Consider the following 23,842-nt stretch of genomic DNA (forward strand, 5'->3'; position numbering starts at 1 on the left):
GTTTCGAGTTTGTATGACTGAAATATGCTCATTTGAAGTTAGGTTGTCTAGATAATGAAAGTCAAACCGCATTTTTTAAGGGAATTATGGTCTTTTCACCACCCAATTAATTAATTTCATTTTTGGTAATTAAGTTGGGGTCTAAACTGATTGGATTCAGTTTACGCTTTTGAAAATCAAGTTAGGGTTTTGAGAGAAGAGAAAAGAAGAAGAGAAGAAGCAAGGAATCACCAAGTTCTTGAATAATTGCTTATGGATTTTGTCAAGGGGTGATCCCTACGAGGTATGTGAGATCACATAGCGTTGGGTTAGTTCACCCGTGCGCCAATCATGATTTATTTCAGCGAATTTAGATTCTTAAAGGTTTAGAAATTGAGTTCTTGATGGATTTGTTTGAAGTTCTATTGGGTTCTTGATTTTTGGAGTTGTTGAGAAGTTCTTGATTTTGATTCATAAAATTAGGTGTCGTTTTGAGTAGATTTTTGCATATTTTGATTATGTAGTTGAATCTAAGTGTTTGGGGGAAAGACCCAATTGAGTTTAGAGGGTTTACAGTTGAAAAACAAGCAAGAAAAATCATCAAACACCTAAGCAGAGGGGTGGGGTGGGGCGCCACGCCATTCAGAGCTCCCCACAAAGTTCTCTGAAGTTTTGACCCTGAGGCGCCGCGCCAGCCAGCTCACCCCAACTTCAATTCTGAAGTTTTGGGTCTAGCGTCCCGCGCCACTCAAAGCGCCAGGGATGCCAGGTCTTCTACTTCTTTCCGTACTAGTTCCCTTGAACGTACCTATGTTTCTAGTTGAATTCTACACTCTAAGGTACGTCTAAACAACATGAAATCATCCATAACATGAGATCATGAACCTTGAATCCATAATTCAATTCAAGAAAAGTTAAAAGTCAAGTCGAGAAATTCTTAGAGTCTTCCAAAAGTCTTTTACAAACGTTTCAACTTTGTTTTAAGACTTGAGTTTTGAGTTTTGAGTTGAGTAAAGAGTAAAGATTGAAGTTTATTTCTTCAAAGAGTATGTGGGGACTATGTATTCCCAAAGAGTTTAAAATGTTTTCACATTTAAATAAGAAAGGAAATTGAGATTTCCAAAGAGACTTTGAGCTAGTTTTTTCAGAAAAGAGTAATTGTTTTCACAATTAAGCAAGAGAGGAAACTTTGTTTTCCAAGATAACCTTTGAGCAATTATCTCAAACCACAGAAAGAAGTATGTTTTTAAACATAAGAGCTAGTAATATATTTTGGGAGTAGTATTGAGCACCGATATGGGGGGAGAGTTCAGACAACTCCCAGCCCCCATAAACTATGTAGCCATTATGGGTAGAAAAGGGTCCTCGACAAGGTATAGGACGACTCTGGCAGCGTGAGGCAAAACGTTGTATCATCACAATAGCTCTTAAGTGATGGTTGTCGGTTAGAGAAACTCCCACAACAGTATTTTGTATTTTTATATACATTTCAGAGTTTATATTGTATCTTTGTATACATACAGAGTCACTATTGTATTTCTAAATACACGGAGTTGTTATCCATGTTTTAAAAAGCTTTTTTTTATATTGCACTTGTTTATTATTGCTTTATATTGAAATGAGTTCAGTTCAGTTGAGACCAGGTTTGTTCTTCAGTTCCTTTCAAGCTTATGTCTTGTTTTAGAATTCCCATCGCATACTCGTACATTCAATGTACTGATGCCATTTTAATGATGTAGATATAGGTAACCAGAATCAACATCCAGCGCATCGTTTTTAGTTGAGCTCCAGAGTTGTTGGTGAGCCTCCTTGCTTCCGGAGGATCCCTTTTATTGCTTTCAGTATTTAGTACATTCGGATGTCGTGGGTCTTGTCCCGACATCCATCTCAGTTATTAGAGGATTCATATATAGTCAGTCAGTTAGTTCATTTGTCACTACTTTATTGGCTTATGTTTTGAGACTATTTCTTGTGTTTAAGGCTTCCGCTGAGTAAGTAAGTCAGGCTAAGAGTTCGCTTGGGACCATCAATAATCATGAGTGTCAGTTCCGCCCAGGGTGTAGACTCGGAGAGTGACAGTTGTGATCGTCTAATAATGATAGAAGACAATAATCAAGAAAGACGGCAATATAGATTTGGTGCAATGGTGAAACTACTTTACTCTCTTAATAATAGTAGTGCGTGATCCTAATTTTGTTGGACCTTCGATGCGGACAAGAGACTTCGAGTGAGGAAAAAAAATATTTAAGAATGAAGGCTTTGATGATATTCTTATTTAATTTTGTTAATTGCTCAGCCGCAATATGCTGTGGGCACAACCATTCTTTTAAAATAAAAAGTATTGTGGTTCAACAAGAGGCACTTTGCATCTGCATATAATCATGACACATTTAATTGCTATATTAACTGCAGCATTAGCTAATTAATTCAGCAAATCATAATGACTTGCACTTTGGTTTAGACAACCCCCTCCCTCCCCCCCCCCCCCCCGAATTCCTGAAAAGGAAATCATACAAACAATTGGAACTGGATGTACAACAATAAATAAGTTTAGAAAGAAAAAAGAGACGTAAAACCACTATTAAAATTGTCCTAATTTTAAAAAAAAAACCTTAATTTTGTAGACGTTCTATTACTCCATAAAAGTATTTGGACCATCTCCAACCCCACTCTATTTTACTCTCCATTCTCTCTATTTGGAGTAAAATAAAAAATGAGCTCTCCAACCACCCTTTTTTTGCACTCTTTATTCTCCATATACAAGAGTTGAATAGTAGTTCTCCAAACTATTCACACTCTCTATTTCACTTTTTCATTATTTTATTATTTTATAATCAACATATTATTTTTCATATAGGGCATGAATTAGATCTCTAATAGTCGTAATTCTTTTTAAATGTAATATAATATTTTAATTCTAAATTAATAATATTTCAATACTTTTATGAGGTAATAGGACGTCCGCAAAGTTAAAGTGTTTTTTTGAAAATTCGGGACAACTTCAGTGGTGACTTTATGTCTTTTCTCAAAAAAACAATAAATTTAATTATTTTTAAAAAATTAGACATATCTATTAAACATGTCATTTATATTATTTTTTAAAATTACTAATTTCACTTATAGTGAACGATGAGGGCATGTTAGTTTTAAAATTTACGTTATTGACTAATGCATAAAAGTTAAAATTATGTGAGTTAATGAGTTGGAAGCCAAGATAAATAGATTCCACTTCACAGGTATCATTCACCTTGCGTGAAGGCTCGCTCAGAACACGTACCAAACTTTTATTAGAAAGGAACATAACAAAGAGGAGTGCTCCACTCCGAAAGAGCAGGAACAGAAAGAGCAGGCGGCATCTCTCGTCGTCTTCACGGAATTTTCATCATCTGAATGAGCGAAAAAAGAGAACCGGACTCTCTTTGTTTCGGGATCAGGAGTCCTTTGGGGTCAAAAGTTCAAATTCGTACTTCCAAATGAAAGATAAATAAACGCATACTTGCTAAGTTTTCATGTTACATTTCAACGTGTACATAAAGATATAAGGCATTCTCCGTGAAATAACTTGTAATGTAAAAGTAAGAAAAGATTACTCTTAGCTTTCTATCAACTGTCAACATTGTCTAAGTTTATAATCGTTAGCCCCTTAACCTTACTAATCCAACAAGCATTTTAGCAATCTCCTTTTTGGTGAAGTATCTTATGAATTATGATTATACTGTTTGAACATCTTGTTGGACACGGTTGATCAATTTTTATGGGCTGAATGAAGCACTCCTACTCCCTAGTGACTACGAAATGGGCTTCTTCATTTGACGGAAAGGGGTCCATTTGGACTTGGGCAAACCACATAAATCCCACTAGTTTATGTGTTAATTATTAAGATTCTCAATAGTTCCAAATATTACTTCATGTACCATATTTTATTCTTAGGATACATGAGTCTGAATCCATGAGATACATGCAGTATCTGTCGAATTTTAAAATTGAGATACAAAATTTATTTATTTAAATTAATTGGTTGGAACTAATTTCCTTAATTAGAGGAGTAATTGAGGATTTTCAAAATACATAGATAATTAATTTCATTTTATTATTCTTTGAAATAGTAAATTCATTAATATTATTAATATAAGATAAAAACATGTATATCTTGGTAATGCAATTTGATTAATTTCAAATTATTACTCTTAAAATAATAAATTCATTAATTTGATGTATATATATCAATATATGATGTATCCAACAAACTAAACACTTAGATACATGAGTGTCCTGCAAGTACATTCATATGTATCATAGAAGTATCTAGCATTAATTTCATGTATTTGTTATAGGTATCTAGTATTAATTTTATGTATCTATATATATATATATAATATTAATTTCATGTATCTTTTATATGTATCTAGTACTAATTTGATGTATCAAGTATCAATTGCATATGTTATATCCAAAAACATGTATCTCGAATATATAGTAAGCATATACATCTAATTATGTGTATCTAAGTGTGGAATATACAAAAAGAAGAAGCATATAGTATTTAAATTTCATACGTTACATCCAAAAACATGTATCTCGAATACATAATAAGCATATACATTTAATTCTGTGTATCTAAAAATGAAATGTAGTTGAATCACATGAATTTAGGAACAAATCACGACTGTAGAGTATCTGTCGTATCATTAATATCATCGTGTTGTTAAAAATCATGTATCCGAAATTTAATGGTGGATACATATTCATGGTCAGACTCCACATTACTAAAAATACAACTCAGATCTTAATTAAGATTACTACTTATTGGATACACATGTTTCAAGGGCTATATCAAAGTAATATTGGTACTACCAAATCCATGTCACGGTAACCAAAGAAAGCCTTAGAAGAACACTAGCAAACAAAAACTCTCTACAATACTCCCTTTGATCCTTTTGCGTTGTGGCATAACATAATCAAAACTAAGATCCATTTCTTCCGGAGACAAACAATCAAGAACCACTCTGAATTAAAGTTTTTTCTGCAGCAGTTACTTTGATTTGATCTAGTTATAAATGAACAATACAGAATAATATTTGGGTTCAGAAGAATTTGTCGACCATGGTGATGATATCTTGAGAAGAAGAGAGTAGATTAGCTATTGTTGAAATGAAATTGTACTATGAAATTCCTGAATCATAAAGGAGGAGACATAAATGAGTGATAACTATGGGAGGGGAGAATTAAGAGATAGTGGTTGATTTGGAGTGAAAGAGTTAATTAAGCAGGTAATTAATCAATCCTAGTTTTAAGGTATGTGGGTATCTAATAATCTAATTGTATCTTCAAATAATATTTTAATATATGGTATAAAATATTAAAAGTGGCAATATATGTAATTGTTTGAAAATAAAGATAATATTAGTATATATAGTAGTAATGTATGTCTAATAAGGTAGTTTATCCTTTGAACTTCTATTCCTTTTTTGTGTTGGTCTTTAATTGTAACAAGTATAAAGATTTCAAAAATCGCTAAGACTAAAAATATAATCAAGTTAAATAACTATAATTTAAAGGGGAGAGAGACGAACGAGATTAAGAGAGGGCAGAGAAAGGAGAGAGATAAATTGTATTTGTATATCTACGAGATAATTGTATATATGTAATTATTATGTAAATATATCATAACTACAACAAATACAATTTATATCAATGAATATAACTGTATCAATATTTGTATCTAAGTTCTAATATTTGTATAATTTTGTGAAGAGAAAAGAGTCTCTATTAGGATATAGTAGTAAGTACGGACTACGGAGTATTTGAATTGGGAAGTGAAGAACAAATTAAAAGTGCGAAAACCAAATTTAGCAAAGGTATGAAGAGAGAAGAGAAACGGCAAAAGCTCCATGAAGGGCTCCTTAGGATGCTCTATCCTCCTCCACCATCACCTCCTTCCCAAGTAATTAATTTTCTCCATCATTACTCTTTTCTTTTTTTCATACTACTTGACTCTAGTATTACAATTGTAGGAAGAAAACAGTGACGACGAACCATTTGACATTCTCGAACAAGGCGATCAAATTCCAGGTTTTCTTGCTAACATGAGTATAATTTTGATTGGCAAATGTATTTGAAGTAATTGGGTATTATGTGCAGATCAACTGGAAAAGGATAGGGGTTCTTCCTCCTCTGGCGACCAGGAGGAGACTGATCATGGGTCTGAGAAGCTCACAAGGGCACAGAGGAAGAGGATTCGACGGAAGAAGCTTAAGGAAGCCTCCTCACGCCGCCAGAATATAATAGGGCCGTTGTTGCCTACTGAAGAGATTGATCGTGAGGATGTAAATGTGAGTACGCCACCACAAGGTGTTCGACAAAATGCCAATGAGACAGGTAGGCTTTGAGGAGTTAGAAAAAAATAATCTCAATAGCTATAGTTTTCTTGTCTAGCTCCTTATATTTCACTTTGAATATAGTAACTTATATCTAATGGAAGCAGGGGCGGAGCCAGAGGGGTGCAAGGGGTCAATTGAACACCCCGTCCCCTTGGTTGAAAAATTATACAATGTAGATAGGGACAAAATGATTTTTTTGCATATATATGAAATTAGTTGAATCTCTTTGACAGGAGAACATTTTTTTTGAATTCCTGGCTCTGCCACTAAATGGAAGTGGAAATAAAATTTTACATCTGTTAGTGTACTTTAACCGTCTATGTATAGAACTTTTAGCTAGTGAAGTGCAGCAATAATTGTGGTTGTCCTTTGTTCAGATGATGCAGATTCTTGCTTGAAACAAAACAAACAAAAACAAAGAAGAATGGCTAAACGTTTGGTTGGTGGCAGCTCAAAATCAACTGGGGATGACAACAAGACTTGAAAGCTCCATTTCTTTGGCCGAGGGATAAGAAAACTTGACTGACTGCTTAAAGAAGGGTCATTGCAAAGCGAAAATTTTGAAATCGGATTTGATACAACTGCTGACAAAAATTTTAAGAGGTTGTGTTATTTTTTCATAACTCTGAGGCATGTTTTTTTTATTTTTGAACTGTGTGTTCATGTTTAGGATACTTATATATAGTTGCAAATGTTCACTTAATAGTAGTTAATTTAATGATTTGTTATCTTCTAGTACTGTAAATTAACTTATATTCATATTATTTTGATGACATATAGCTTAATGAATGTTGGAGAAACCTTGTTTTAAGAATTTTCAGAGTTTGAAGACAACATGTGTGTGGTCAGATACTCAATGAAGTGGATTGAGAATCACGTGGCCTCAAGTTCAAAATGTTATTGGAGGCAAAAACCTTAGAAGGATGGGAAACAGAAAAGAAGCATGGATTTCAATATTTGTAAGTATGAAAACGTTGTTAGTCGAACTAATAATTTTACTCCATAAAGAAGGATGGGAACTTCTGATTCGCTGATCATGGATTACATTATGCACTCTTAGTTTGGGCTATTGGGCATTTATCTGGGCTGTGAATTGTGATTGAAGAACCTTGTGCACACACAATTCGCCCCGCCTGTAAATGGGACAGTTTATTTGGTGGGTGTAAACGGAAAGCCACTCGTAAGATTTGTGAGGCCTTAGGAAGAATTGATCTCCACTGTTCCTTATCTGGTTTTAGGATTTCCATCTACTGTCCGCTATCTTCATCCGAAACCCATCAGCGGAGTCAGAATTTTTTCATTGAAGGGGTTTAAAATATGAAAAGGTAGACATACAAAGAAGTCAAAGGAGCCTCAACATCAGGTTCGAATGAACCATGGGCTCTTACTAGCTCCACTTGTGGCTTTAGCTAATCCAAATTCGACCGCGTGAGGTTCATTTAAAGGAGAAACATATCCTAATAGGATTATTTTTTCCATCTGTAGGACTCAAAATAAAATCTTCTAATTAAGAATGAAGGGATTTTATCATCACCCCAACCCTTACTGGTTCCTTATCTTTCCACCAAAGGAGCAGCTGCCTACTGAAAGTATTAATTTCTCTTAAATGCTTCTCCCACTAGTAGAGCCGTCAATATGGGCTAGGCCTGTTGGGTCAGCCTGGCTTAACCCGGGATTTAATAGGGCTGGACTAAGATTTTTGGAGCTCATTTAAGAAAATGGCTTTTTAGCCCGGCCTGAATAAGTCTGCTGATTTGTGGGGCTGGAGAAATATAGGTAGGGCCGGCCTGTGGGCCAAATAAAAATAATTAAAAAAATATAATATAATATTAAAATTTAAAATTAAAGAGAATCCAAACTCAAAATCTATTTAATATTTAACTAATTGAAACCGCATTTAAATTGCAAATGAAAATGAAGATCTTAAGACAACCTTGCCACAAGCTGATTCAGATATGCTTGATGAAGATGATCATGAAGTGTTGGATACGCCATAGATTTCATGATGTGTTAGATACGCCATAAGTTTCATGATTTTTTTAAGGAGTTTATTTTTAACTTTTTTATGGTTGGAATATTGTCACATTTTTTGTGTTTTAATGTGACAAAACAATTAGGTTAATATTTTTATTTATATATTTATACCTTTATGTGAAAAAACCTTAATAAATATTATAAAGGTAATTTTATTTGTGGATTTGATTAACAAGTAGTAACATTAACATGATTAATATTGTTTTGTCGATATTTATGATAATATTTTAAAATTATAATTTATAATTTATTTTAATAATTATTAAAAAAATATAATTTTAAAAAAAGTGGGCTGGCCCGGCAAGCCTGTAGCCCACGTACTTGTGGGTTGGGCCGACCGTTTTCTGGCCCACACCAAAAATGGGCTAGCCCGGCCTGACCCGTAAAATGTCAAAGCATGTATGGATTAATCCGGATGGGGTGGGCTAGTCCATATTGACAGCTCTACACACTAGTTCACAACTTAAATTTCAATATTACTAAACTTGTATTTAAAAATATCGAAATTAAACTTTGATGCCCAAACAGGCCAAAATTGTGATTTTCTGATATTTACACTAAATAATAAATGCTTGCATATATTTATTTTTTTATCACAAAATCATATTAAGTGATAAAGATAACTATTTTTGGATAGTTGATAAGCAGTTCCACAAGTAAGAGAGGAAGTCAACTCCAGGAATTAAGGATCTTAGCTTAGCGGAAGGTATGGCGTAAACTGCTGAGGCAGATCCTTTTCTTGTTATTTTGTACTAAGAGGTGGGGTGTGCACCCATTTAAGATTGTTTTTCTTCTTATCCCCAAAAATCAATGTTCTATTACTTATCATTAGTCAATAATATGTAACATATTACAATTCTTGTTCCTACTATCGCTAGCCGCCACAAGAAACCGTATTAATTAATATGCACTATTGCTCTTGTGGAAAGTGGAAACTACCACTTTTTCAAATTATCAAGAAAAATCGTCAACAGTAAAGAGCAAAATTATAGGTAAAAATAGTGATAATAATAACAACATCAAACAGTGACCACTTCTGTTACAAGGATTATTATAGTAGTAATAAAGAAAAAAACACAAAACAGAGGGGAAAAAAATATAATTGCTTGGTCTGTTCAAAGGATTATATCTAGAAAAGGAAAAAGTATGAATAAGAAGTTGTCTAGCTCAACGCCAAAAATCATTTTCACAGCCTATGACATAAAACGACCCAACAATTATAGCAGTATATTAAAGTACCGTGAAAAAATAGTGTTCACAAGATTTTCGCCTGTATGATTGAGTTACTCACACAATCTTTTACTTATATGCAGCAACATATTCGAAAATCACAAGAAAAATATTTCTTAAAAAAAGATTGGCGTGAGAATCAAGTCTCCGTCCTCAATTTGCTCAACCCAAAGTCATAAAATGGAAGAATTAAGAAACTATATTACTAAAATTCCTCTTCCCCGTACAAATTTATGTTGCACATGGAAACAGTCTCAGCAGTTCACAAATCTCAACCCCTAGATAGATTAAAAACTCCTACCTATCCTCTTGACATTAAATCTTCTTATTCAATCAGTCCCTGCCCATTTTGTCAATTTTTATTTTTTTATAAACAAAGCAAATGAGGGAATTAATTACAGATCTTAGCTTCCTTATAAGATGCTAGGCCCAACTTTATTATATTACTAAATATTATTCCTTCTCTTTGATTCTACCATATTTTTATTTTCACTAACTTTCCTTACCCAACCCCCCAAATTAAATGACCAGTCAGATTCATCCAGCTCACTAATATACTTATAATACTACCTCCATATTGTTATTTCTTCTACTACTAGTCATACATTAAATTTCACAAAGCATTTAAAGCACACATTGCATTCCTTGTGACTTTGAGACTTTCTCACTCTCTCACTCACATACCATATTTTCAGTATCTTTCTTTTTCATTTACACGGGCCATGGCCCATAACGTGTTTCGGGCCAAACAGCAATCGTCTTCTCCGAGAGACAAATCTCTGTTCGCGGCGGCAATAGTTGCGGTTTTACTTGTCTGTGCTATTTGGTCATTTACTGATCCTTTGCCTAATTTATCAGGGTTGTTATACAGTCAGAGTATTAGTTCACCGGATTATTGCCCACCGGGACGAGAAGCGGTTGACCGGAGTTCCGACCCGCCGGAGAAAACATTCTACGATGAACCGGAACTCAGTTACACTATTAACAAACCAATCAAAAATTGGGACGAAAAGAGAGTTAAGTGGTTGAAGCTTCATCCTTCGTTCGCCGCCGGAAGAGTTAACCGTATGCTCCTCCTCTCAGGATCACAGCCCACTCCATGCAAAAACCCTAGAGGTGATCATTTACTCTTAAGGTTTTTCAAAAACAAAGTTGATTACTGTAGAATCCATGGCTACGATATTTTCTACGGAAACACGTTTTTTCACCCTAAAATGCGTTCTTATTGGGCCAAAATACCGCTTGTTCGGGCCGCCATGCTGGCTCATCCTGAATCCGAGTGGATTCTATGGATTGATTCAGATGCAATTTTCACTGATATGGATTTCAAAATTCCATTACACAAATACAATGACTACAACTTCATCGTCCATGGCTGGCCTGATTTGATTTTTAAGAAGAAAAGCTGGGTCGCTATAAATGCTGGGATTTTTCTTATCCGAAACTGTCAATGGTCTATGGATTTCTTAGATGTTTGGGCTAATATGGGCCCGAAAAGCCCAGAATACAAGCAATGGGGCAAAATCTTACGGACAACTTTCAAGGACAAAACGTTCCCGGAGTCCGACGACCAATCAGCACTGAGCTATTTAATACTGAAAGGAGAACGAAAATGGCGGAGCAAAATTCACGCAATCACTGATTACTCTCTACACGGCTACTGGCTAGGAATAGTAAACAGATTTGACAAAATAACAGAGAATTACACGAAGATAGAGAGAGATGTACCGAAGTTACGGAGGAGACACGCGGAGGCGGTGAGCGACAGCTACGCGGCGGCGAGGGAGCCGTTGTTGGCGGAGGGCGCTGACGGAAAGGGCGGATGGAGGCGGCCATTTATCACGCACTTCACGGGGTGTCAGCCATGTAGTGGGGACCACGCGGCGGAGTACGTGGGTGATTCATGTTGGGTGGGAATGGAACGAGCGTTGAACTTTGCGGATAATCAGGTGCTACGTAACTTCGGATTCATGCATGATGATATCAAAAGTAATTCCCCTGTCTCTCCGTTAAATTTTGATTTTCCAGCTGAAGACAGTGAAGAATTCGTGTGAAAGAAAAAAAATAAAATGAATAACCTCATGTTTTTACTGTAGGATTAAAATGAGGTTACTTAGACACAAGTCCTGTGAAATTTGGATGTTTTTTTAATTCAGTATCAATGTATTTGATAGTTATTGTAATACTCCCTCCGTCCCTTTTTAGTTGTCCACTTTAGAAATGGCACACAGATTAAGGCAACAATGATTAGCACAGTGAAGTTACAATTTTACCCTTATGACAACTTTTCACTTCAAAATTACAACAACTTATTTGAATTCAAGTGAAATAAATTGGAGGGAAACAACATACACTTTTACAATTTTCAAGAAGTGTAAATAAGGGTATAATAGGAAAAAAATTGTTGTCCTTTCTTGATTTGTCAAAATGGACAACTAAATAGGGACAACTAAAAAAGGAAATATGGACAAGTAAATAGGGACGGAGGGAGTAGTAAACAAAGTTTTATAATCCCATACAGAAAAACAATGAGATAAGTTGTCAGTCACTGTGGAGTTTTTTTACCATTCATTTTCTTATTTCATGGTAATTGTCATTTTTAATGTAATGATAAAGCTCTTGTACATTCTACCCTCTTCAAACCTTATTTGTGAAATTCCGAAATTCCAGTTGTTATGTTGTGGTTGATGATGTAAAATAGAAGTGTCTTAATCCGTCTTTATAAGACAACCAATAATTCAAAAGGCAAAAGTCCTCTCATATTTTAAGAATTTATGGACAAGTGTGGACAGTGCTTTCTGGGTCATCATTCAACGTATGATTTTCCAGTTCCAAACGAAAGATGCATTTGACAAAAAATATAAAAAGAGTGGCTTGATTGACTGAGGATCGAGGAAGATAGGGTCATTATATTTATATAAATAGAAAAGAATTAGAAGATTAGCAGCTCCCCTTAATTAGTGGCGTGTTTCATTTTACAGACTTGTCAAAATTGTCACGCTAAAGTTGTGTGACATAACCTAGACCAAACTTCCACCAATCTTTAAAAGGAATTATTTTTTTCTAATTTGTTTGCTTGTATTTTGCTGTTTAACCCTAAATGTTTTCCCCCTTTTTGAGTCCAACTTCACTCGTGCCTTTTCTGCCAATGTTTTTTAGTCACGTTACTCTCTCTAGATAACAACTGACCGAAACTAAAGGACCACAAATGTTTTGTTTGATTCAATCTTCAAAAAAGAATTTGATTATAGAGTTTTCAAGAGATTAATCTTTTTGAAGTGCAACTGATCTTATAAGTAATTTGATTGAATTCATGGGATATTATAACATAAAAAGTTTTTTTTAAAAAAGATACTTGTGCTTGAAGATTTGAGTTCAATTTTCTGTTTCTTATGAGTGGAAACTGGAAAAAGAAAAGGGAAGCCTGTGGTGTCCGCCAGAAATTTATTGACTGAGCAATCCACATTTACCCTTCCTTGGGAATGAAATTACGAGACTCAAAGTGGGTTGGGACTCCCAAAATGGGCTGCAAAAGTAAATAGGAGAATACCGACATACTTTTGAAGTATGAAGCAATAAAACTCTTTCTTCTTGAGCGGGTGAAATGCTTCACGGATATAAAACACAAACGCATAAAACAAGACAATTCATTCATATTGTTTTGAAAGCGATACATTTGAAAGAACCTAGACATATGTTTATAAAATAATGTTATTTGGACTTCATGAGTTTGATAAAACAAACTTAAAATAAAATAGAAGAAATGTCCACTCCATAATTTGTGCAAATCAATCGGCTTGTTTGTTGTCTCTCTCTACAAAACTTGTTCTTTTGTCACAAGAGTGGGGTCAAGTCTTTGACCAAGCCCAACTTTTAAAATTTGCATCAACATCATATTTTCATTTGGATTCTCTCATATTCCATTGATTGCACATGAAGAGGACATAGTTGGGCCTTGTTCTGGCGAACTTTTACCCAAGTCCGATTTATAGAATTGGGCAACCCACTTTCACATCCCCAATGTGGCAGTTGGCTTGAAAATGCAGTGATTGGTAATACGAGAATTAGTAATATGAGGTTGTAATGTAGTTATTAGTAATTCAGAGATTATTTATCGTCCAATAATTTTTATTTGACAAATTAGTATATAATGTATTGTTTAAGCAATTACTTATTTTTTTAAAAACTACAAGCTATTGTGAGAGTTAGTTATGTCATTTTAGAGTTAATTCATCTATTGTTAATACCACTAACTTTACCGCAAATAAAATAATACATTAATTTCATCATAACTTATATATGTATTATTTATGAAAAAAAAAATTACCAACCAAATATCATATAACTTAATGTTGATTTAAATTACCTCAAAACAAGGTAATACAATTTTATGATGAATTTTAGGAAGAATTTAGGAAAAATTATCTAACTACACATTCTTTTTTACCTTATTTTCTATTATTCCTTACCATTTTAAAAAATTACAAAATCCCTCTTATCTCTCAAATTCTCTTATTTCCAGATACATAATTTTCAATCTTCCAACTCCACTGTTTTCTCCATTTTTCATGCCTACAATCACTCCACTATATCACCAGTTACCTTCATCACTCCTTTATTTTGAAATTTAAATATTTTTCTCTCTCCAGTTAATGATTTAAAGTTAATCAAGAGATAGTTCTTCATTTATTTTTTTCTTTCCAATTCTTTTTTATAGGAAAACACGAACAGTAGTCTCAATTTATTGACTATATATGTATCATATGTTTGTTATGTATGTGCAGTACTATTTTATAACTAAATCATTGTTTTATCATATTCATAATTATTATTTTTGTATATGATACATAGCTACGTCAAATTATATGGGCATGATACATAAATACTAATTTATACTACATGTATTGATCTCAAACCAAACAACTTATAAGCAACAATTACATGTTTAATGTATCCCGTAACAATACAATACTTATCAATTTAAACGAGATACATAAATAGTTAATGTATCATGCACTATTTTTTTTAGATATGATACGTAAATTCGAATTTATATTAAATGTATCAATTACATAGCAACTACCACACGGTAATGTATCGATCTCAAATCTAACATCTTATGGGCAATAATTACTTATTTAATGTATCTAGTATAAATACAATACTTATCAATTTAAACGAGGTACATAAATAGTAATGTCTATGCACTAATTTTGTAGATATGATACGTAAATTCGAATTAATATTAAATGTATCAATTACATAGCAACTACCACATGGTAATGTATCGATCTCAAATCTAGCATCTTATGAGCAACAATTATTTTTTTAATGTTTCTAGTAGAAATACAATACTTATCAATTTAAACAAGATACATAAATAGTAAAATGCTAAGTAGAAAAGATATTCATGATGTGTCTTCTCAAAAATTTTGACAATTTTGAATCAAAACTGAAAGGATCTTCAATAAACTAGGAGAGAAAAAATTTGAATGTCAATTTTTTCAACAATTTTGAATCAAAATTGAAAGGATCTTCGATGGACCGGGAGAAGAAAGAATCTTGAATCTCAATTTTTTTGACAATCTTGAATCAAAATTGAAAGTATCTTCGATGAACTTGAAGATTCAAAAGGAAATCGTTTGTCCAACAACAATTCCATCACTTTGTATCCTTTATAACTCACCTTGCTTACCCAAAATTTCGACAAAAGTTTTTGAATCAAATCTGAAAGGTTTCTTCGTTGAACGGGGGGAGCAATTTGAAATTTTGAATTTCTTCATTCTGTTAGGATTTTCCTATGTATGATTGAGAGTAAGAAGAAACGCAAGCGTAATTTACGGGATTTAATAAATTTTCATATTTTATTCCCTTTTTAGCGCAACAAAAAGATTCTTCTTGTATTAGAATTAATGTATCCGGATGGTGACTTATGTATCCGGAAGGTACAAATTTTAAGGGATTATTGTAATTAGAAAAGGAGTAGGGATAAAATGTAATTTACTCTTTATATGAGATTTATGTAAGTTATACTTTTTTGAGCAACTTTCACATATTGCAAACATAAAAATCATATTTGTATGTTATAACTATAGTTTGCATAATTGCGCTCCATAACAAATTTTATGTTTGTTATGGAGCTTTTGATTTGTATAATTCGCTAGATACATCCAATTTTATACAAATTGTTCAGTTTTGTTTAAATTCATTTATACATTGTAATTTGTATAATAAGATCTGTATTTGTATAATTATAAGTGTACGGGACGAATATATATATATATATTTATATTTGTATATACATTTTTCTCTCGCTTTATACAAACATTTTATACCGAAATGAATAAAATGGCTAATTGTATACCCAAAAAGACTAATTATATACCGAATCAGATGGCCAAAAAAATTGGATGTTTGCTGCGAATTACAAATAAAATAAACTATGACTATAGCATTTAATTTGAATTAATAGTTTGTTATTTCATATAATTTTCCCTACTTTTTATGCGGAGATTATACCTCCTCCAACCCAAACCAAATGGCCCTTTAGTGGTTGGACAGGCCCATTGTGCTACAAATGGGGTATATTGCATTATAAACCACAAAACAGGAATGCTAGTTATAGAACTTTTTAATAACTAGATTTGTTTAACGTACTGTTACCTTAATCATTTGCAAGAATATTTTTTTTGGTATTATTCTCTCAGCTTGACATTTTAGCGTCATTTTTTTTTCTCTTGTAATTCTTTCTCATATAACTTCACTTTTTGAGTCGAGAATCTATTGAAAACCGTGTCTCATCTCCCACAAAGATAGTCAGATAGGACTAAAGTATGCGTACATATAACTAAAATTGTGTACTCGCAATTGTTACATATTGTTATTATTATTTACGTTTGCTTCATCACATATATTCCAATGTTTGATTAGAGCCATATTATTTCAAGCATATCGCTAGTAAGAAAATTGTGAGATTAGAGCAGTTATATGCCTTTATGTTTCAATAAAATAATGAGTCTGATTTTTCCTCTGATAATTTTGTCTATTTTGTTTCATAACGTTTATGGTCCCCTCCCCCATTCTCCATTTCTTTAATTGGGTATTAGTCAAAATGTGGCTTTAAAGATGACCCATATCTTATAATCGTAACCAATAATTATCAATTAATAAATTTAATCATCCTAATCTAGTAGTATTACACAATAAAATTGGTCATCATGATTAAGCAGCTGGCGTTACGTTTCTGAGCATAATACCACATGCCACCTTGTGGATATGTTCTTACCAATACAAGTTGCTTTCAACCCTTATATTATTGCTCATTAATTATTTTTCTCACACGTGCCATAGTGTACGGGGATTTAGTGGGATTTGAATTCTCGTCACTAGAGTGAAGGTGCGGACAACTCATCAACTATGCTACATCCGACCGACTATTGTGTTTAAATTCAGTTTTAAAAAAAAAAAAAAAAAGATTCTGGTTACATTGATTTTAGATTCTGAGAAGGTGGAATGATAAATCACTTTTTGATGATGAGTGATATTCAACCGTTGAATCATATCTCAACTAATTTTATATGAGGTTCTAAAGTACGTTAATTTAACTTGTGTCTAATCAAGTAGGATGTATTGCTTAGTGAAATGGAGGAAGTAGATATAAATTATACACACATCTTGTTTTTTATAGAGGGGATTCTTGATTGAAAACACTTGTTGATTTGTCGTTTACACAGATTTATAATTATAATATGGAATAGTGAGTGGGGTTGTAATAATTTTGAGCCTCTTTTGTTTCTTTGATTCTGAACACTATTATGATTTATGAATCAGAAGTGCAAACAGACAAATGACAATGCAAGTATTCTATCCAACGAACAACACATAACCATGCCGGATCTCACTAAAAGATTCGTTTTCCACACACAAGGATTTCTCTATCTTCATTATTAAAAAGGAAAAAACACGTTTTTCGTATCGTCCCTCTTGCTTTTGTCTTTTTAATTAGAAAACAACATAAGACGAATACTTCACTAAATCAGAAAATTAAGTTAAGAAGAAAATATCACAATGTGTCCATTTCATGAGGACTCGGCTTAGGGTGTATAAAATCGAATCGAAAATCGAATCAAACAGCAAATCGAGTCAAAACGAAAAAAAAAACTCGACTAGTGGTTTGGTTTGACTTGATTTGGTATTGGGAAAAAAAACACGATTATATTTGGGTTGGTTTGGTTTTAATTAAAAAAAACTAACCCGACATTATATATATAATTTTAAAATTTTATTTTATACATAAAAATATTTACTTTTGATATAATTTTTAAATATTTCTTATACTTTTTCATTGTTTTTATCTTTTAATATAGTATTTCAAGTTTAAATTGGTCAGAATTCTGAATGGATCAATAAAGATTATGGTTCACAAATGTTGGTAATTATAATAAAGCTTAAATCAAAATCAAATTAATACTAATGCAAAAAGAAAATCAATTCAACACTAAGAATGACAATAATATTGAATATTTGTTCTTTCGTTTTACATTTGTTTAGACAATTAAAATACATAATCTAATTTTAATTTCCTTTAATATTTAATTATTTAATTAATTCTTATTAAACTTATTTTAGCATGACTTAGTACTTTTAAATTATAATCATTTTCATTATGACTTGTTAATTTGCAATATTTGTTTTACGCGATTTCATTATTATATTTTTGTTGGATATTTTATTGTCATTAATCATATCATATTTTGCGTTATTTTCTTAACAAACACCTTAGATAGTTGTATTTTGATAGGACCAAAGAAATATTTGAAGTATAAGTAAATTATATGTTTGTATGAATACTTTATCAGAAAAACCGGAAAAAACTCAAGGTTGAAAAACACGAGTTTTATTGGTTTGATTTGATTTATAAATTTAAAAATTCGACACAGATGATTTTATTTAATATTTAAAAAACCCAATCCAATCCGGTCATGTACACCCATAAGTCTCGGCTCTACCACGAAAAGGATTGTTGTGAAGCTGAGCATTTCCTCAAATGTGAGATACACCGCCCAAATTCAAATTAATCATATTCCAAATACTGCTACCAAACAGGTAAACGAAAAAAAGGAGTCACACTGATCGTAAACTCTTCAATCACAATGTGTTGATTTCATGAACAGATCCATGCTACAAAACACACTACTTCTAATTCTAAATGGAAAGACATGTGACAATGTCCTTTATCAATACAAGTTGCTTTCAACCGTTGCATTTTTGTCCTTCATGAACTTACACTCATTCTCTTATAGAGCAGTTCTTGTGTAAAATAAAAAATAATCTTCTGTCCTAACAATCTGAAAAAAAATTAAACTAATACACTGTTTTAAAAGTAAAAATTTCTTAAAGTGGTGACTATTATATAGTTAAACTCCATATTACAACTAGGTCAATATTACAACATTGCATTTTGCACCATAAAAATACGAAAGCAAACTAGTACAAAATAAGTACATACATGTGTATACATAGAACTTACATAAAAAAAGAAGTATTAGGCAGGAAAGTTAAAAGGAACAGGAAAAACAGAGGAAGAATCAAGCAGATCCTTATGCATATACCCATACTTCCTCAACACCTGATTATCAGCAAAATTCAATGCCTTCTGCATAGCATCAAAGCAAGTTTCACCAGAATACATCTGATTATGATCTCCACTACATGGCTGACACCCTGTGAAATGTGTGATGAACGGCCTTCTCCAACTGTATCTACCATACCCAGCTTCCTTAAGGTGTACTTCCCATACACTAGCATAACTCTCACTCACCCTTTCTGCGTGTCTTCTTCTTAACCTCCCTTCACTTTTCTCTATTGCTAAATACTTGTCGGTGATGTTATCATACGTTCCCACGATTTCAACCCAATACCCCTCGAAGTAATATCCGCCTTCTACGTATATTTTATTACCCCATTTTTCCTTTTCCTTCAACAGTAGATATGCTAGACCTGATTGGTCATCGGATTCCTGGAATATCTTGTCTTTAAAAGTTTTACGTAAGATTTCACCCCATTTATCGTACTCCGGTGACTGTGGCCCCATTTTGGCCCAAGCTTCCATTAAGTCCATGGACCATTGACAGTTCCGAATCAAGAAAACTCCGGCATTGATGCTTGTCCAGCTTTGTTGCTCGTATAATAACTTTTCCCAACCATGAACTACGAAATTATGGTCTTTGTAACGATCCAATGGAAGTTTGAAGTCCATGTCGGTGAAGGCAGCATCTGAATCGACCCACCAGATCCACTCAGTTTCAGGATGAGCTATCATGGCAGCTTTAATTGCCGGCATTTTTGCCCAAAATGACCACATCTTAGGCTGAAGTAAAATGTTATTGTAAAAAATATCGTACCCGTGGATTCTGCAGTAGTCTACTTTGTTCTTGAAGAACCTCAGCAGCAAATGGTCACCTATTGGGTTCTTACACGGCGTCGACTGTGAACCGGAAACCATCAGAATCCGTTCCTCTGCTCCGGGGATGAATGAGGGGTGCAAATTCAGCCATTGCCTTCGTTTCTCGTCCCAGTTCTTAATCGGCTTCTCCATAGTGTAACTCAAACCCGGGTCGTCATAGAAAGTCGGGTCGGGCGGGTCGTACCGTAAATTGAAGCCTAATGAAACCGGGTCTACCGGAGTTTTCAAGGCGGAGTTCTGGTCGGCGGAAGTGGTTAAAAAACTGGGGTCGGCATTTGGACTAGTGCTCATGAAGGACCAAAAGGCCCAGACCACTAGCAAAGCCACAATACTTGCACCAGCAAAGAGAAATCCATCAGAGAAAATAGAAGAGATTTTACTTCTACAATTTTGCTTTGCCATTAATGTGTAAGATGTATGAGTTTGGGGCAACTGATGCGTTACCATTTTATGAGGGAGTGCATACGTTACCCAGGCAAGCTGGCTTTTCGTCTAGTAGCAATAAGAAAGTTGTCACCATCTACTGGACATTGTGTCCAGCTTTGGTTGTGTGTGTTTAAGATAGTTAGAAGAGCAATTTTGGCAGTAACTAAGAAAGCATACAAATTCCGTTTTAATGTAGATAGGAAAATGTGAATTTGGTGACGATAGAAAAGTAGATATGAAGATGAGTGTCGGTGAAGTGTAGTGACTAGAAACAATGGCTGAAGCAAGTGTTTATCACCTCACTAAACTTGCTGTTTTGTGGTGCCATTGACTGGACCTCAGTCGGTTTGGTGCGGCTTTTAATGGGGTTTTCTTGCTTTTGGGGCCCAAATATTGGCTTTATGTGGTGTTTCTGTTGTTTGAGGTGGGCTAAAAAGAGGTGACACGTGGAAAATGTACCGACACTTTAGGCTTTTTTTCAATTTTTTTGATTAATTATTAATAAAATTGCATTAATATGGAACGGGGGATGATGTTCGATACTTCTGGGGGAAATGGAAAGTTTCCCGTTAATTCCGAGTAATTGTCGGCTTTTATTGCAAATCAGGTCTACTTACTACTTTTGATTCCAACTTTAATCACTTTTTTCCAACAGTAATGATGTTAATAGCCACATTAGGGAAGAACATCTTTTCCACCATAGATTGAGTCTGGTGTTTTAACCATTTCATTTTACCGTTTCATTATAATAGATTTCACTTGAGCTGGCTGAGTGTTAAAAGTAAAGATAATATCTCAGTACATTTTATTATTTTCAAACTCTACTTGATATATTATGTTGTTTATTTCTAAAAGCATTTTTTTAAATGACTTTTTAGAAAAGTGCATTTGAAAAAAAATACTAATATATGTTTGACTAATTCATTTGAAAAGTGTTTTTTGATAAATAAAATATGTTTGACTAATTTTTAAAAAAAAATATTTTTGAGAGTAAAGGTACGAAAAATAATGAGTATCAATATTTTTTTTTAAAATGCTTTTAAGCGTAAAGTTACCAAACACTTGATTTTAAAAAAAAAAACATTTTTGACCTCCCAACGACAATACCAAACAGGGTTCTAAAATTGGTTTGAATTTGTTTTTACTTCCACCTAGTGATTTTGATATTAAATTGGCTTTGATTAATTAATCTAAATAGACTATAATCCTCTAGTTGAATCTCACATAGGAACGTGACAGAAGCATATCGATCCTCTTTTATTAGTTCAACCCCTAAAACCCTAACCTTTAACTTCTTCAACCGTGAAATTCACATCCTTTCACCTACAATACCACCAACCACCTCTTATCTCTCACTCTATCAAAATGTTTAATTGTAAAACAAAAATTGATATTATTTGATTTTATTTTTTTAGCTTCTTTTATGAGCCTCATCTGTACTAATGTGTTTCAAGTACAAATAAACTAAGAGAGTTTAGTGGATTGACAAAAAAACTTACTACTTCACGGTGAATTTCAATGATGTTCACATTAACTAGCTTTGATTTTGCGGTATAAACATTGTTATTATTCGATTACCTTCATGTACATTAAGCAAATTATAAAAGGACTTACCAAAAAAATAAGTGATTAACATGGGTGACGATGTTGTGTAACTCAGCGAAACCTATGTACTCCATGTTGCAAATATGTCCAAAGGGTGAGGAGGGTAAATTAAATATATAGATGTTTCTATAAGTGAACTTTTTGATAACTACTGTAAATATTAATTTATAAAATATGTATCGATAAGTTAGTTGATTGACTTTTATATATTCAAAATAACTTTCCTACCTATAATTGGGAAAGTGGAAAAGTATGTCGCATATTCATTAAGATATAATCGGGCTTTAATATGAGTATAGAGAATTGAGTGAAAAAGGAAAAAAAATAATTCCCATTTATAATTGTATCAGCTATTAGCATAAAATAAGTACTACTCCATTAATACTCTGTAGATCTTTGTTTCGATAGGAGAGGAAACTCAAGGCCTACCTATTTATTTCCGCCTTCCCTTTAATTTTCCATGTGACTTCTTATGTTGCGTCAGAAATTCCCCCACATCTTCTTCATTTCATTTTTAAAAAAATTTTGTTCATCCAAATTAAAGTACTAATTTCGAGTATTCTGTTACTTCTATATCCAGAGAATTGAATGACCAGTTTTGTAATTTCGAAGGCATATATATTTGAGGCTAAGCCTTTCCTTTTTTTCTTTATTGTTTTAACGTAACAATGGTAAAATACCTTACCTTTTGTTGCTTCATATCTTAAACAAAACGATGTATGTAAATGTAGCTGCTTGTTTGCTTAAATAAGGTCTTAGGCACATAATTTAGTTTGACGCAAAAGGCATAGTTGAGGAGATGTGATTTTTTGTAACTTTTAAAATAATTTTCTATTATTATTTTAATTAAAAAAATATATTTATATGTATAAGAGATTCAATTGGATATGAATTTCTTTTCCTTTAGAAAAAAATTAGTTTGTTATATGTTGGACTGATTATTTGAAAGAAATTTTGAATAGGAGTTTAAGGTTTGTAAAGTGATTTTTGACCAATTATATAAGTGAATATTCTCCACCCACAATTTCTCTCTTTTTGAAAATAAATAAATTAAATGCATACGCAAACATGAATAATACTTCTCTTTTGATTAATTTTAGCTAGAGTTGGTTCATCACATGGTACTGTGTGAGGGAGGTCTTAGAGTATTGTGTATGTGTTGATCGTTTTTGTTTGACTAAAAACAAAAGAACAAGATGTTTTCTTTGGTAAAAATTATCTTTAATAATTGAATAGACGAAATATTCTCCAAAATCTTTTACATGTAAAAATGAAAATTTCTTGTAACAAGATACATAAAACTAAAAATAAGCTTATAAAAGATTACAAAATAAAATATCTCCCTTCCCTTTCCTTTGTGATTTTCGTTAAGGTATTTCTTGGCAGAAAATTTAATTTGACAATTTAAATATCCAAGAGAACATAATCATCAAGCTCTCGTAGCTCAGTTGGTTAGAGCACCCGTTTAGTAAGCGGGAGGTCTTGAGTTCGACTCTCAACGAGAGCAAAGCAAAACAAGTTTTTAGTGATCAGATTTGCTAATATAAGGTACGTAAAACGCAACTCCTTTTAACTCTTTTTTTTTTAAGATACTTAAATACAGATTATACCAACAAACATAATACACTAGTACATATTGAGCCTGATCATATACTATATTAGAGAATCAATCTTTCTAAATGTTACATTTATTAACGAAGATAATTCAGGCCCTTTTTTGTAA

General features: G+C 32.9%; 3 protein-coding genes and 1 non-coding gene across 6 annotated transcripts; 3 read left to right on the top strand and 1 right to left on the bottom strand.

Annotated features, from left to right (window-relative positions):
- The first annotated feature begins 5,821 nt into the window (after positions 1–5,821).
- LOC125822435 (uncharacterized) lies at positions 5,822–6,984 on the top strand. 2 transcript variants are annotated; one of them, XM_049501829.1, is made up of 4 exons: positions 5,822–5,923; positions 5,994–6,069; positions 6,121–6,357; positions 6,737–6,984. In XM_049501829.1, exons 1-4 carry the CDS (start codon positions 5,840–5,842, stop codon positions 6,841–6,843), a joined length of 504 nt encoding a protein of 167 aa, XP_049357786.1. In that variant the 5' UTR covers positions 5,822–5,839; the 3' UTR covers positions 6,844–6,984. The 2 variants fall into 2 exon arrangements, with proteins under 2 accessions (XP_049357786.1, XP_049357787.1); XM_049501830.1 differs by having other exon boundaries at positions 5,994–6,051.
- Positions 6,985–10,234: 3,250 nt separating this feature from the next.
- Positions 10,235–11,802, top strand: LOC125822624 (putative glycosyltransferase 7). The gene has a single exon (XM_049502046.1). The coding sequence runs from the start codon at positions 10,346–10,348 to the stop codon at positions 11,675–11,677; it is 1,332 nt and encodes a 443-aa protein (XP_049358003.1). The 5' UTR covers positions 10,235–10,345; the 3' UTR covers positions 11,678–11,802.
- A 7,202-nt stretch (positions 11,803–19,004) lies between these two features.
- LOC125822036 (putative glycosyltransferase 7) lies at positions 19,005–20,888 on the bottom strand. Of its 2 annotated transcripts, XM_049501415.1 has the most exons (2): positions 20,533–20,888; positions 19,005–20,419 (listed from the first exon to the last, which is right to left on the bottom strand). In XM_049501415.1, the coding sequence occupies exons 1-2, from the start codon at positions 20,550–20,552 to the stop codon at positions 19,168–19,170; spliced, it is 1,272 nt and encodes a 423-aa protein (XP_049357372.1). In that variant the 5' UTR covers positions 20,553–20,888; the 3' UTR covers positions 19,005–19,167. The 2 variants fall into 2 exon arrangements, with proteins under 2 accessions (XP_049357372.1, XP_049357371.1); XM_049501414.1 differs by having other exon boundaries at positions 19,005–20,888.
- Positions 20,889–23,552: 2,664 nt separating this feature from the next.
- On the top strand, positions 23,553–23,626 carry TRNAT-AGU (transfer RNA threonine (anticodon AGU)). The gene has a single exon. It is a non-coding gene; the product is annotated as a tRNA-Thr (tRNA).
- Positions 23,627–23,842: the final 216 nt, after the last annotated feature.

This window comes from Solanum verrucosum, unplaced genomic scaffold, assembly GCF_900185275.1.
Source record: "Solanum verrucosum unplaced genomic scaffold, falcon-dt-bn FXZP01000103.1, whole genome shotgun sequence".
NCBI lineage: Eukaryota > Viridiplantae > Streptophyta > Magnoliopsida > Solanales > Solanaceae > Solanum > Solanum verrucosum.